Raw genomic sequence first — 14,256 nt, 5'->3', positions numbered from 1 at the left:
GACCCTTTGGACTGCTGCCTGCCAGGCTCCTCTGTCCCTGGGATTCTCCAGGCAAGAATACTGGGGTGGATTGCCCTGCCCTCCTCCAGGCAAGAATACTGGAGTGGATTGCCCTGCCCTCCTCCAGGGGATCTTCCTGACCCAGGAATCGAACCCATGTCTCTTGCATTGGCAGGTGGGGTTCTTTACCAGTAGTACCACCTGGGAAGCCCATCCTACTTAGTTGGGTCTTGCTTATTTTGTTACATTTAAATATATTTTTTCTCTCCCTCCTATTCTGTTCTAGTCCACTCTTTTCATTGTAAGAGCATGTTCTTTTTTTATAGATACAGGTGAGGATATTTGAGACTGTACTGATAGGTGCCCCATAATTTAGAAAATTTGGTAGAGATGGATTCAGAGCTTTCTATGGAGAGCATAGGTATGGACAGGATTGAGGAGTGGTTCCTGATTGCTTTTGTTGTTTAATCATAGTACATAAGTAACTTCATTAAGAAACTGATTTTCCTCACATAGCAATAAGAATCTAATTATGTTAAAGCTCACAGTGACAAGTAGTAAAGATTTATATATATCGAAGAGAATGGACTAATGTGAATAAAAATACTGTGACTTGCATGGTATCAATTTATTAAAGAAATGCTCTTTTTTAATGCCTAAGTTTTTTAAGGTAAAAGATTCTAAAGTACATTAACCAAGCAGCCTTGTTGATACCAAATGAGAAATTGCAGCCAGATTATTCTCATGTCTCACGGTTTTTCAATTGGCATGTATGTTTTAGAGGGATTTTTCATCAAGCACAGCAATGTCAGCATCTTTAGAAAACTTCTTTAGGGTTCATTTATGATTTATAGATGCCTCCTGAGACATGAGAAGTGTTTTTTTATTTTTCAGTGGAAATTTACCTGTATCATTTATTTCTCCCAACAAATTTTACTTATGAAGTTTACCCTCTGCAGTGTTAAAAATCTTACTGCAAATTCCACAAAAAGGATGAAATTCATCTGAACTTTAAGGTTTGGTGGTTGAAAAAACTTTGTCTGTGATACACGAGTGTGCTTTAATACATTGGCTTAGAGGTATTGTGAACCTTCAAAGACCCCTTTTCTTCTATTTGCTGCTTTTTAAGTGTAGAAGTGTCTGAAGCCCTAATTTAAAAAAAAATTTAACACATGGTGTTAGATCTACCCTCTTCTATTTTCTTTTAATAGCCAAGTTTAAAGGAGGGAGCATTTCTAAGTATAGTAATTGGTTAAATGTCTTTTTTTCCTCCTGGGTTTCTTTTTAGGAACTACTGACAATCAAAAACCTATAGCCGACTTTGGGATATGGCTTTATTATTCAGCAACTAAAAGATGAGTTCTAATTGGCAGACTTCTGGCATTGGCACTTGTCCTTCTGTTTCTATAGAAACTGGGTTGGAAGTCAGAGCTGCACAAAGGGAAAGGGTAAGTTTCTTTTAAACTCCATATTTATAAACCCATATCTTATTAACTGTGGCATGGTATCAGTTTTCACATAAGGATATATATATGTTCGTGAACTAGAACTCAAATATGAACTACTGATTTTTACTTGAGTGGAAACTGACATCAAGTCATTAAATGTAATAGGAGGGTTTAAATATGGATTTAATATTCTCATGACTCTGACTTCGCATATCTTGAAGCAATGAACTCAGTATGATAATTCTCACTTTTCAGCTATATTTAATTTCGGGGTGATAAAGTTGGTTTTTATCCTCTTAGATCACTCTTGTACTTTTCTGGTAAGTGAAAATTGGGGTATAATGCATACAGAGGACATTTTAAAAGTCTGCATGAATTACAAGTCTCTGGGACAAAGTCTGATTCTTTCCATTATAAAGCAGGTGCTGTACTACTGACCAGTTTTTTTAGCCTCTCTCTTCTCTTAGCCAAACAGGATGAGATCGTCTGTTGGGCACATACATATGTTCTCATCCAGGCAGACACCCATTAATCGTAGAACCTAAGACACCTGCCACTTGGTGAGTCATCTTATTACTGTGGCTTCAGAGGACTGTGCTGCATAGCTGGGCATTTAGGCTTGAAATAGCTTAATCAAGTGTGGTAAAGTCCTCTGTTCTAGAGGTTGGTATATGTAAATAATTTATACTGAACTCTGACTAGCTTTGAGATATTGAAGGAAGGTTATGTTAGCTCTAACTCTTTAAAACTTATCTGTCATTTCCGTGGTCCTGAAATACTACTCTTAAAGGATGGATTTCTCTTTTCCTTGCTAAAAGAATGTTGATGTGTTAACACCAACCAAAGAAAGGGACATCTTGGCTTTCTTTTGGCTCAGTTTGTCAGTTTTGTAAAAAGAGTGTAAAAGTGAAAATTGGAACTTGTTTGGGTGTGTGTGTTTGTTTAAGTCATGTCTGATTCTTGCGACCCCATGGACTATAGCCTGCCGGGCTTCTCTGTCCATGGGATTCTCCAAGCAAGAATACTGGGGTGGGTTGCCATTCACTACTCCAGGAGATCTTCCCAACCTAGGGATTGAACCCAGGTCTCCTGCATTGCAGGCAGACGCTTTACCATCTGAGCCACCAGGAAAGTTAATTCAGTTTTTGAAATTTCACTTCACAAGTCATTGATCAGTTAATGCCTGAAAGTGGATTTTCATTAAGAAGTGTATGCCTCTATTCCTTAAGTATTGCCGTGTATCCTATTTGTTTCCCTTGAATGGTATAAAAGAAATTGAATTTGTGATTCTTGGTAAATGTGGCTAGAAGTATCCAGACATCCACATGTGTTATTTATTACTCCTTGGTAAGAGTGGCCAACTTGTCCTAGTTTTAAAACAGAGTCCTAGGTCCCAGGAACTCCCTGATTTCCAGGCAAGCCAGACAGTTGGCTCTGTCTGGAGCCCCGTCTTATCCTCTGCATCTCTGAAGCAGCCTCACTAGGTTGTTACTGATCATTGTTTTGGATGAAAGTAGATTTTTATGATGTGTTAGTCAGAATGTACAAGAGAGTAAGTTCTTTTTAGGAAATGATTGTTTTTATTTGTCTCAGTGATCCTAGGTAATGCCAGCTTCCCTCTCATAGAAATAAAACATGAATTTTAAACTGATTTATTTAAAAGATGATTTCAAGGCCTTTTTTTTGTTTGTTTTTCATTTGTTTGTATATATGAAGACTATGGGTAATAAATTTGAGACATTTAGGTAGATGCTTGTGGTGCATGAGTAGCCAAATGAGGCAAATATATGGACATAAAGCCTCATACAAGCTTTTTCTATCTTAATGACTCAAGGCTTTTAAAAAGTATTGGGCTTTGGTTTTAAATTTGGGTCCTCAGGTTTGGATTCTCTTTCTTTTAAAAATTACATCTAAATTCAAATATTAATACACTGCTTTTTTTTTTTTTTTTTTTTACTCTCATGGAAAAAGCTAATTTTACAACTAGGCAAGTTTATGTACTAAAGGAGCTGATTTTTTGCAGATAAACAGATAGCATCACATATGTTAATGTCCCTAGATTATTTGAAAAATATCACAGATTATTTCAGTCCATTTAAATATAATTGTTGCTTTTATTAAATTTTAAACTCATCATCAAAGAAGAAAAGCCAGGGACTATGATCTAATCAGCATTGTTAATTAGTATTCACAATTAGCTCCCTTAGGATTAGCTTTGTAACTTTAGACAAATAACTTGGTCTTAATTTGCTTTTGTTCCTAGGTATAAGATAGGAATATTAATAATTATCCATCTTCCTCACAGGATTGACATGATGCTGAGGAAGTAATAGGTGGGAAAGAATGTTTAAAACTTAAAAGTACTATAAGGTAGAGTTTTAGTACCAGAAACAGTATTTCATGAACAGCATATATAGAAATTCCTTTTACATTAATGGTATGGCATTTCTTAGAGTTAGAACCGCTGGAAATGGTTATCTTAATAATTTTAAATAACTCAGTAAGTGTGAAGAAAGTATTGTTTTGTGATCATTGTTTGATCATTGTTTCATCCAAAACAATGATCAAACTTTTGTGTTGAAAAGTTCCAACTGAACTTTTATGTTCAGATTATCATGGCTCTACTAAATATATATCTATTTATAGGTAATTCTTATACTTTATAAACATTTCAACTAACATTTTGTATTAAGGAATTATAAGTGGCCCATACTTAAGCATTACCTTCTGTGGTCAGGGTTGGTGAATATTGGAAGACTTTAAAATGTTCATTATTTTTTAATAACTACATTCTTACTGTATTATAACATGTTTTGTAACTTTATTGGAAGACTTTAAAATGTTCATTATTTTTTAATAACTACATTCTTACTGTATTATAACATGTTTTGTGACTTTGTTTGTTTTGATTCTTAGGTATTTTGCATCCTCTTTTTCATTTCAACCTAGATAGTAAAATGATGCCAATTTGAGTTAGAACAAATTTATTATAAGATGACTGCTTGCAGTTAAATTAACTCCATAATCTTGTATACTGCCAAGAAGCCAGGATTGTCTAAAGGGGAAAGTGTAGGGTTTTCTGTTAGTTTGTGTTTGAGTTAGGACTCCTCTACATACTGGATGTTTAATATCTTTGACCTTAGTTTTATTTATTTGTAAAATGGTCATCATAGTAGTTTCTTCTAAGGGTTCTGAAGATTAAATATAAAATATGTCTGCCTCAGTGACTGGTATGTATTAGATGTTGATACAAGGTTATTCACCAGCCTACTTCTGCACACACATGTGAAGTCTACTGTTTGTTTCCTCTTTGTCCCATGGGATATCTTTTTTTTGTGGCTGTACCCCATAGCATGTGGGATCTTAGTTCCCAGATCAGAGATCAAATCTGTGCCTACTGCATTGGAAGGCAGAGTTGTAACCATTGGACCACTAGGGACCCTACCCCCACCCCTCCTCCCACTTGGGATATCTTGAGAAAGGTGTACTCTTTTGCTTTTCTTGAAACCCTATATGTGTCTGAGATAATATTTCTAGATTATGGTTACTTAAAAATGTGTTGACATCGTATAATATTGTGTTCAAGGGCAGAAGTAAATAGGAACATTTTAAGTTAATTGTCAGTACAATGAGTACATTAGTTATGAAGTCTTTAGCTTCCTGTGGTCTGGGGATTCACCCTTTCTTGATCCACACCACCCAGGGGCCTATTACCACTGAGTAGCATGAAGAACTACTCAGTTGTGTATGAGTCACGAAGCCTGGGTAAATTAGAGTTCAACTTGGAGTTCATTAGTTGGTTCTACTTTTACTGTTTTGTTATGTTTTTTGTTTTTGGCTGCACGGTGTGCAGGATCTCAGTTCTCCAACCTGGGATTAAACCCAGGCCATGGTGATGAAAGCCCAGAATCCTAACCACTAGTCCACCAGGGAACTCTGTTTAGTTGGTTCTACTTACAATGTATAGTTTGCTTTCATTGGAGAAAAGAATCTAGTTGTCCTAGGCAGTCAGTCTTTTGAGAACTATTATTGCTCAATAGGGAAGCTGGGACAGATTAGAGTGGTTCCTAGTAAGTCACTGATTTTTTAAATCTTGTGTTTTGATGTAGACAGAAAGGAAATTAGTGGCTACTCTCTCTGAAGAGTTTTTTGCTTGGTACAAGTATATTTTTATTTAATCCTCATAGTGAAGTAGGTTGGTGGTATCCTCATATTACAGAGGAGGAAATTGGGACTCAAGAGCAGTTGAGTAACTTTCATGAAGTTACATAGTAACAAGTAGCAGAGCTTGAATTTATTATTATTGCTGTTTGTGTGAGGGGGTACTGTTGCTGACTATTCATATTGTCTTACATCTAAAATGTAAAAAGAATATTAGACATTAACGTCTGTGTGTAAAACCTATACATTTTAAACATGACCAACTGCAGTTTTTAAGATAACCTAGACTTGAACTCAGATAAATTTGGTTCCAAAATTGGTGCTGGGCCTGTTGATCTTGTAGATTGATGCCAAAGATTGACATATCAGCTCATATAGTGCTCTGTTAAAAGTCAGATGAGATTCCAGAGGAGAGAATGACTTCATGCTGCGAGAGGTTTTCCAGAAGCCTTTGGTGAGTCAGATTGTGAAGGATAAGCGAGACTGTCTGGTGGACAATGGCAAACCATTGGGATTTAACTGGTGGCACAAAGGTACATGTAGAGAGTGAGAGAATGCCACATTTTGGAGCTAAAACCAGGCTTTCATTTTGGGATTTTTCTCTGTAGGGAATTAATAGATATTTTAAAGCAGAGAGGAATGGAAAGATGGAATAATAATAGTAATAACAGAAGCCAAAGGAGATTCTAGAGAGACTGGTATTGCAGAGAACACTAGGATGGTTTTTAAGAAAACATCTTAGTTTGTCTCCCATTAAGAGCCACCTATTCAACTTTCATATAAAACTTGTTCTAAAGTTATGTCTACATAATGAGCTTGACCATTTCAGATAATTAAATATAGTGAAAAAATAACATTGGATGGATAGAAATAGTATTCAGAAATGATCTTGAAATAAAGGTTTCTTGTTTGGGTTTTTAGCAGTTCTTATTTATGTTTTATTGCACAGCAAAACATGTTTATTATAGAAAATTTAAGAAACAAAATAATGAAAAGAAAACAAAGATTATCTCTAGTTAAGAAGCAAACTGTTCAGTTGCTATTACTCTTTACTTAACACCAGTTAGACATTCTTCAGAATGCTAAGGCAAAAAAGAACCTTAAAAAACTATGTGATTCACCTTCTCATTTTATAAATGAGGGTACTTCTCTTCCATGCTTTTTCTTCCAGTGACTTTTAGTTTAGATTTTCTTTTAAGCTCTCACTTGACTGCAGTCTTCTCTCTTTGTTCTCAGACTGTTTTTCCATCTTTCAGCTAATGGTATGAAGAAAAGGGAAACCGAAGAGAGGAGATAGCATGTGCCCGAGAAGTAGTAGGAGCCGGTGTATGTCTGGGTATAATCGTATAACCAGCCTATAAGGAAGGAAAGATTTCTATTAATGATGTAAATCGTGCCATTAGTAGTTCTCAGCCATGAACCATTGAAGGAAGGAGCCTCCTGTAATTAGTCTGTATTGTGACCCATTAGAAAGTTAGTCAAGCTGCTTACCTGTCTTATTTTCTGTTGAAGCTGAGTCAATTCCATCTGAGTTAGTGGTTTAAACCTTGGCAAAAAAGTAATTTTGGACCCAGAGCCCATCTCCAGTGTTATAATGGAAGTTGGAGAAAATTGGGAACACATACCATTTCATTTTACAATTATTCTTACAAAGAAAAAAAAAACAACTATTTTCCAAGGAAAAGGAAAAAAGTGAAAACTGATTATTATCTTTTTTCCTTCACTGAACAAACATTTGAGTTCTTACTATGTTCCCAGCGATGTGCTAGGTGTTGATACCATAATGAGCCAAACTAGACATGGCCCCTGCACTCATAGTTTAGCGGGGCTTTAGGTATTACACCTGTAATAAGGGCTATGCAGGGATGGTTTAGGTGAGAACAAGTGAAAAGGAACTGACTTGGCCAAATGGGTTAAACAATGACAGTATTTCTCCCTGAAATCAAAGTGTTCTTTTAAAACAAGAATTGAAAGGTTCTCAGAATCATTTGGTTGATGGCACATACTTGAATCACCGTGGTAGCTCAGATGATAAAGAATCCACCTGCAATGCAGGAGACCCAGGTTTGATCCTTGGGTTAGGAAGATCTGGAGAAGGGCATGGCAACCCACTCCAGTATTCTTGCCAGGAGAATTCCATGGACAGAGAGGTCTGGCAGGCTACAGTCCATTGGATCACAGAGTCAGAAACGACTGAGCGAAACAGACTTTGACATACTAGAACTTCTTAAGTGAAATGCCTTTTTTTTTTTAAGTGAGTTTGGTGGCAAGGAATATTAGTACAAGGCACCAACATTTATACATTACTGCAAAAGTCATTCCTATGAAAAAGGCAAAAGTATCAAAATTATTGAAAGGGCTTCCCAGATGGTGCTAGTGGTAAAGTCCCTGCCTGCCAGTGCTAGAGACACAAGAGATGCAGGTTCAATCCCTGAGGATCAGGAAGATCCCCTGGAGAAGACAGTGGCAACACATTCCAGTATTCTTGCCTGGAGAATCCCATGGACAGAGGATCCTGGTGGGCTACAGTCCATAGGGTTGCAAAGAGTCGGACATGACTGAAGTGACTTAGCACATTGTTAGGAAAATAATTTTGACCTGAGATTCCCTAAAAAGGGCTCAGGACCTCTAGGGGTTCACAGTCTTTTCTAGACTATTGTATGCATATTATGTTTGTAGATGCAAACTTATAATAATATGAGTTTTATAAGTGTTTATATTTAAAATCCTAAAAAAACCTTAAGACAAGGCTATTATTCTGATCATTTATTCAAAAAATTTTGGTACCGTATACAAGCACAGTTCTGGGTACTAAGACTATATCTGTGGATAAAAATGGATGAAAAAACCTGGCTGCATGAAGCTGACGTCATGTCTTTTGATTTTCACTTATGTCTTGGAACATGATTTCTCACTGGATGGGTCTGATTAAAATAAAATTTTTATCTGATTGTGTATGTCTTTATCTCCTATCCTGTTCTCTATTCTCTTAGTTGGCTCTGATAAATACTTTTAATTTTTGTTTCTTTGCTTTATTAGCTTTTTGTTTCCTTTTCTTAATGTAATGAATAAATGGAATGTTTTATTTAAATTCAGCTAACTTTAAGTTGCTTTTACTTACTAACTCCTTGCTTGATCAGTGACCTCAATTAAATGTTTCTTGGAGATAAGCATAATAGTGAAACCTACTCACACGTTTTTGTATTATGTTGGTTGACCTTTAGATATCTAAGAAACAGGTGACCATTCTATTAAGTTTTCTAGAAATTTCTATAAAGGAGAAGCTGGATATCAGCAGCACCCTCTTTTATCCTTTGTCACTCCTCCCTTAGTCCTTTAGTAGAGCAATTGCTCTACTAGAGTATATGTACATAACAGGGGTATTAGAAGTTATACTCTGGGAAAACACTAGAAGTTCTTGGACAAGGAGGTAGCTAGTGCTGCTGAAGGGTCAGGAGGATAAAGCTAAAAACAGTGAAAATGAGTTGTTTTATAAATCCTAGAGGGACTTAAACAGTTTGAGAGAAAACTGCTTATAAGGCCATTCATTTCACACACATTTAAAGTCAGAATCTTGCTTCTGAAACATTAAAGATTAAGATATATTTAGTATATTTTCTTAGCAGGGCAGGGAATTATTTAGCATCCTATAGAACTGCTTCCATGCAAAAGTTGTATTTCCATTCAAAGATTTTTTTTTAAATTATTATTACTGTTTTTTTGCTGTATTATGTGGCTTATAGGATCTCAGTTCCCCAACCAAGGATTGAACCCAGGTCCTTGGCAGTGAGAGCATCAAGTCCTAACCACTGGACTGCCTGGGAATTCCCAGTGCAGTTTAATGAAACAGATTGTTTTAAATCTATTTCTCCCGTTCATGCTTGAGAATTGAGAGATTTGCATATTTTAAAATTCTTTCTCTAAGATCTAATTGCCATTCACTAGGATATTAATGTGCAGTTGAGTAGTTAGTTTTATGATGCTGTTTATAATAGCAAATAGGTGAAAAGTGAGATAGACGACTAAATGGTATTATTATTAATTAATTGTCCTGTGAAAGTATTAGCTTCATAATCAAGCTAAATGTGGGGCTTCCCTGCTGACTTGGGGGTAAAAAATCTGCCTGCCAACACAGGAGATGCAGGTTTGATCCCCTGGAGAAGGAAATGGCAACCCACTTCAGTATTCTTGCTTGGGTGATTCCATGGACAGGAGGGCCTGGTGGGCTGTCATCCATGGGTTTGCAGAGTCAGATGTGAGTTAGCGGCTAAACAACAACTAGCTGAGTTAAATTTATAGCTTCATTGTTCTAACCAACATCTATCTTTTGTTGGAATGATTAGCTTTTCCCCACCACTGAAAGTAAAAAAAGACTGTATAGGGAATTCCCTGGTAGTTCAGTGGTTGGATTCCGTGCTTCCCCTATAAAGTGCAAGGGAAATAAGATCTTGCATGCTGGCAGGCACAGCTAAAAACAAACAAAAAGATGGTATATTTGGTTTGATTTTATTAGATCTTTGTACTTTTTTAATAATAGCATGAAATAGCTATATACAAATGTACTTTCAACCCTAATGAGTTTCAAGATTACTGTTGGTAGTTTGGAAACCTCTGCGCTCTAATCATTTTTAAAAGGAAATACACACATAAATTGACATTTAAGACTGGGTTCCTCTGTGGTCATAGCAAAAACATTGTGAATGGCAGAGAATATCAGCTACAGTCTAGGAAAGCATGCATGGATCTGAGCCTCCACTCCACACTAGGGAATACTCTATGTAGTCAACATTCTGAGAAGTACACTGGCTACTGGTGCAGATTTCCTAAGCTGAAGTGCCCTCTAAGCATTTCCTTAATGTCTCCAGACTACCTGCGCCAGATACACTTAAGATGCATGTTAATTGTGCAAATTCATTGGCTCCTAAGCATCTTCCTCCTAGGTGGCACCCAATTGATTCTTACGTACAATGACGTTGGGGTCCAAATTACTTCCTTTTATCTATAACTGTGTAACCTTTGTTCTGGATAGAAATGTCAAATAATGTTTCCTGTGATAATTTAAAACAACTGGGGAGATAGGACTCAGCTTCCTTAAACAGTTTTGAAAACCAGTTTTCTTATAGGCAAAAAGGATTAGAGTCTTTGAAGTTTGGTGTTTAATATAGTATTCTAAATTCATTTTTTAAAATGTCATCATTTTAAAACTACTCTGTATCATTTTATGGGTTAAACCATACACGTTTAAAAATGACTATGACATCTTGCCTAAAAAGTATTCATGTCTGTGATAGCTCAGAAGGTGATTTTTTTAGCTGGGTTTATAAATCCTGTATAGTAGGATTACTACTGTAAGTTTATTATTGGTCATTTTGTTAAGATTTAAAATACTCCTAAAAGGCCCTTAATTCCAAAGTTTCTTGATAGTAGTTCAAACTAGTTGAGAATTCTGTAAGTGATTTGCTGTTGTTGAACTAGAGCTCCTACTTAGCTATTGGGCTGTAGCATAGTGCCAGACTTCTGAGGTACAGAGATAATGATCTTTTCACATTCCTGGGGTCCTGGCTATTAGCAGCCTTGTCAGTTTACTTTGGGTGTGCTGTACAAATATTTCCTATATATGCCATGAGGGTAGACAGTCTTGGGAAACATGGTTTAGCAGATATAAACCTTAGTGTCTTTTAAGATAGGAACTCCCTAAAGACCCTGTGATAGAAGTTTGCTGAAAGATTTACTGGTAGTGCTTTAATTATTGGTTCTGTGTTGTAAATTTTATTAAGAGGATTTTGGTCTGTGTTGGGATGTTGAAACTTGATTTCTTGGCCTTGCAAGGGAAGGACTACCTCCTCTTTTTTTAAACCACAGTAGAGAGCTGTTTGGAATTTGTTTTTAATGTTTTTGTAGGGATTCATTAATCTTAGGGATACTTAATCAAAGTAAAATTCTGTGAGGTGTGTTGTTTATGGGGAAAATAACCACTGGATAAATAAATGATTTAAATCATAAATCATAAATAAATGATTTGTTTTCTTTTGCCTCTTCAGAGTATAATATATTCTTCAGGATTTAAGGGACAAGGAGCTTTGTTCTGCCTTCTTACTTGTTCCCCATACCCCTAATATCCAAAAGGGATTTATAGCAGACCAAAAGGTTGTTTGTGTGTTTGTTTTCCAAATAAAATTTTAGGCCATAGAGAAATTCTCAATTGATAGGCTAAGATGACTGGTAAAACTGTAGAGGCATGGTTGATAAAAGTTTGAGTGAGGACTGGGTAGAATATTTGTTTAACATTGTATCTGAAATAAGGATGGAATAGAGGTAGGAAATGATCTCTCATTTCATGAAGAGATGCACTTTTTTGCATTAATAGGAGAGAGACAGGCTTAGCTGGATGAATTTCCATTTTAGTCATTGTCTTCTCTTGTAAAACACAGATAAAATGTTAATACAAAATTAACCAGTTTTGCTCCATGGTATTTCTGATGAATTTTGAGGTTGAAAAATGATGGCAAGAGAGAGAGAGACATTCTAGACTAAGTCCTAGTGTTAAGTCCTAGCTGTGATTTATGAAACAAACAAAAATAAATGAACAAACCAAACAAACATGTAGATGCAGAGATCAGAGTAGTGGTTATCATAGGGGAAGGTGCAAGAGGGGAGGGCTAAATGGATAAGAGAGATCTCAACTGTATGGATGGAAAATAAATTGTTGGTGGTGAAAACAAAAAACAGTTATCTATGACATTTTAAGTGAGTTTTCAGACATTTATTATTGATTCAATTATATATTAAAATATATTTTAGCTTAATATATGCATTTATCATTTGGGAAATGGAGGGATATGTGGAAGAAGGGAACTATACTCAGTTTGTCTTATAGGCAGCTAATATGGGCTATTGGTGTTTTTATTTTTAAATGAAACTGAACAGTCCATAGCATTTTAAGCTCACATGTCAAATGCGTAGGGTACAAGATTAGTAATTTCACATAAGTAATGTATATCTGTCTTGTATTGATATATTGGAGAATATGATTATATACTTGCTTTTTGCCAAAGCACTATTTTTCTACTTATATCACTAACAGGGGTCGATTAGAAATGTATATTATGTTTTAAAAATATTAATATTTTTAATTTTTTCACAACCTTTCAAACTTCTGTCTTGGTGTTAGTGTATAGTTCTGGATGCCATCTACCAGCAAAAAAATAGAATTTGGGTTTGGATGAACAGTGACATTTGACCTACACTTGGGTCAGCTGGCCCATTCTGAAGCTGGTCATGTTGTTAACTAAAATTGAATTTGTTGCTGAGTAGTGACAAGAATAGGGAGGGCTGTGAGGTGGAGAGGGCAGAGTGGTCCCTTGTGGGGAATGTGTTTGTGTGTGTGTGAGGGGATTAATTTTTGAACTAATTTATTTCAATCCCTGTCAGTTTTAGCCAAGATCTGATAAAGAATTTTGTTGCTACCGTAGTTCTTAACAATTACCTGTTACAAAAAGTGTATATATAATTTTCTTACTTCTTTAAACATCCTTTTTTCTTAAAACATTTTTTTAGAGAAAATAGGTTCCTTGGGTATCCTATGCTTTCCTCCCCCCCCACCCCCTTCCCTTGAGTTATTAAAATATGCTGTATAGGACTAACTTGTTTTTCTTTTTCATTTCCATACAGGAAGGAGAAAATTATTGTTCATGTACCATTTTTAACTAGTCTTTTGACTGAGGATTATTGTGAAACATTTTACTCTTTGCTCGATTGCTCGTTTGTAATACCTGTAATTTTTATAGGAATTTCAACTTTCTAATTTGATAGTAACAAATCTAGGTAAGTATAAAATGAGGATCTCATACATTTCAGAAGATCTGAGTTTGGTTTAGAAAAATATTTTGTAACCAGTAAGCCTTTCAATTTATTTAAAGCTAAAGACAAAAATGTAACTGTCCATACCAGTTGAGAGATAAGTGGATCTGCAGATCACTATTTCTGATGTTCTTAAGTAGTTGCTGCTGGAAGTTAGGGACAAATATAACAGCCTTTGTAAAATCCTCTTTGTCATTTCACAGAACAGTGACTTACAGGAGCAAGGACTATCCTGAAATCTCCCTTCAACAGGATGCGTAGAGCAACATTGTAGTCAATGAGAGATCATTATACAGAGAAGGAAACTTAACTGAATTATATATCAATTATCATAGTCTTGTTTAAGAAACTCTAAGAAACTCCCATACTAAGAATCTATACTTAAGCTTTTAGCAACAGCCTTATCACTTCCTTTAACTTTTTTTGTAGAACTTATAAAATTTATGATTGCCTACATAGTATTCTGAGAGTTAGCAGGTAAAAATTCTACCATGAGCTCTATCTTTATCCTTACATATGGTGCTAGGATATTGTGGATATTGGGTAACAAAAGGCTTGTAACTTTTCTTTTGACTCACAATAAGAAATGTATTTATATCATATATATATATTTTCTATTACATAGGTGTAAATAAATTTCACAATAAAGTGATGCACTCTGTTTTCTGATCTGCTCTGTGGTCCTTTTTTATTAAAAAAAAATTTTTTTTTAAAGACCAACAAATTAGTTTTGAAACCCACACGTACATCTATAGCTTTTTCCTTTTAAGTAATACTCCTCACAAAG

At 35.5% G+C, this 14,256-nt stretch overlaps 2 protein-coding genes across 9 annotated transcripts in view; one reads left to right on the top strand and one right to left on the bottom strand.

Annotated features, from left to right (window-relative positions):
* The window catches only part of RBM15 (RNA binding motif protein 15), a 28,786-nt gene extending 14,648 nt beyond the window's left edge, over positions 1–14,138 (top strand). The window contains exons 3-4 of one of the 5 annotated variants that reach the window (XM_024990028.2): positions 1,289–1,448; positions 13,281–14,138. The gene's annotated coding sequence lies outside the window, so the exon portion shown is untranslated. Of the gene's footprint in view, positions 1–1,288 lie in introns of all 5 variants that reach the window. The other 4 variants (XM_010803256.4, XM_059885045.1, XM_059885046.1 and 1 more) reach the window with 4 other exon arrangements.
* SLC16A4 (solute carrier family 16 member 4) overlaps positions 6,518–14,256 on the bottom strand; it is a 30,633-nt gene continuing 22,894 nt past the window's right edge. For 3 of the 4 annotated variants that reach the window (XM_010803171.4, XM_010803169.4, XM_010803172.4), the window contains one exon: positions 6,518–6,964. In XM_010803171.4, coding sequence (XP_010801473.1) covers positions 6,804–6,964 — 161 coding nt within the window. In that variant the 3' untranslated portion in view covers positions 6,518–6,803. The remainder of the gene's footprint in view (positions 6,965–14,256) is intronic. The other variant, NM_001101123.2, reaches the window with a different exon arrangement.

This window comes from Bos taurus, chromosome 3 (genome assembly GCF_002263795.3).
Source record: "Bos taurus isolate L1 Dominette 01449 registration number 42190680 breed Hereford chromosome 3, ARS-UCD2.0, whole genome shotgun sequence".
NCBI classification, from domain to species: Eukaryota; Metazoa; Chordata; class Mammalia; order Artiodactyla; family Bovidae; genus Bos; species Bos taurus.
This window is presented reverse-complemented; position numbering and strand designations above follow the sequence as displayed.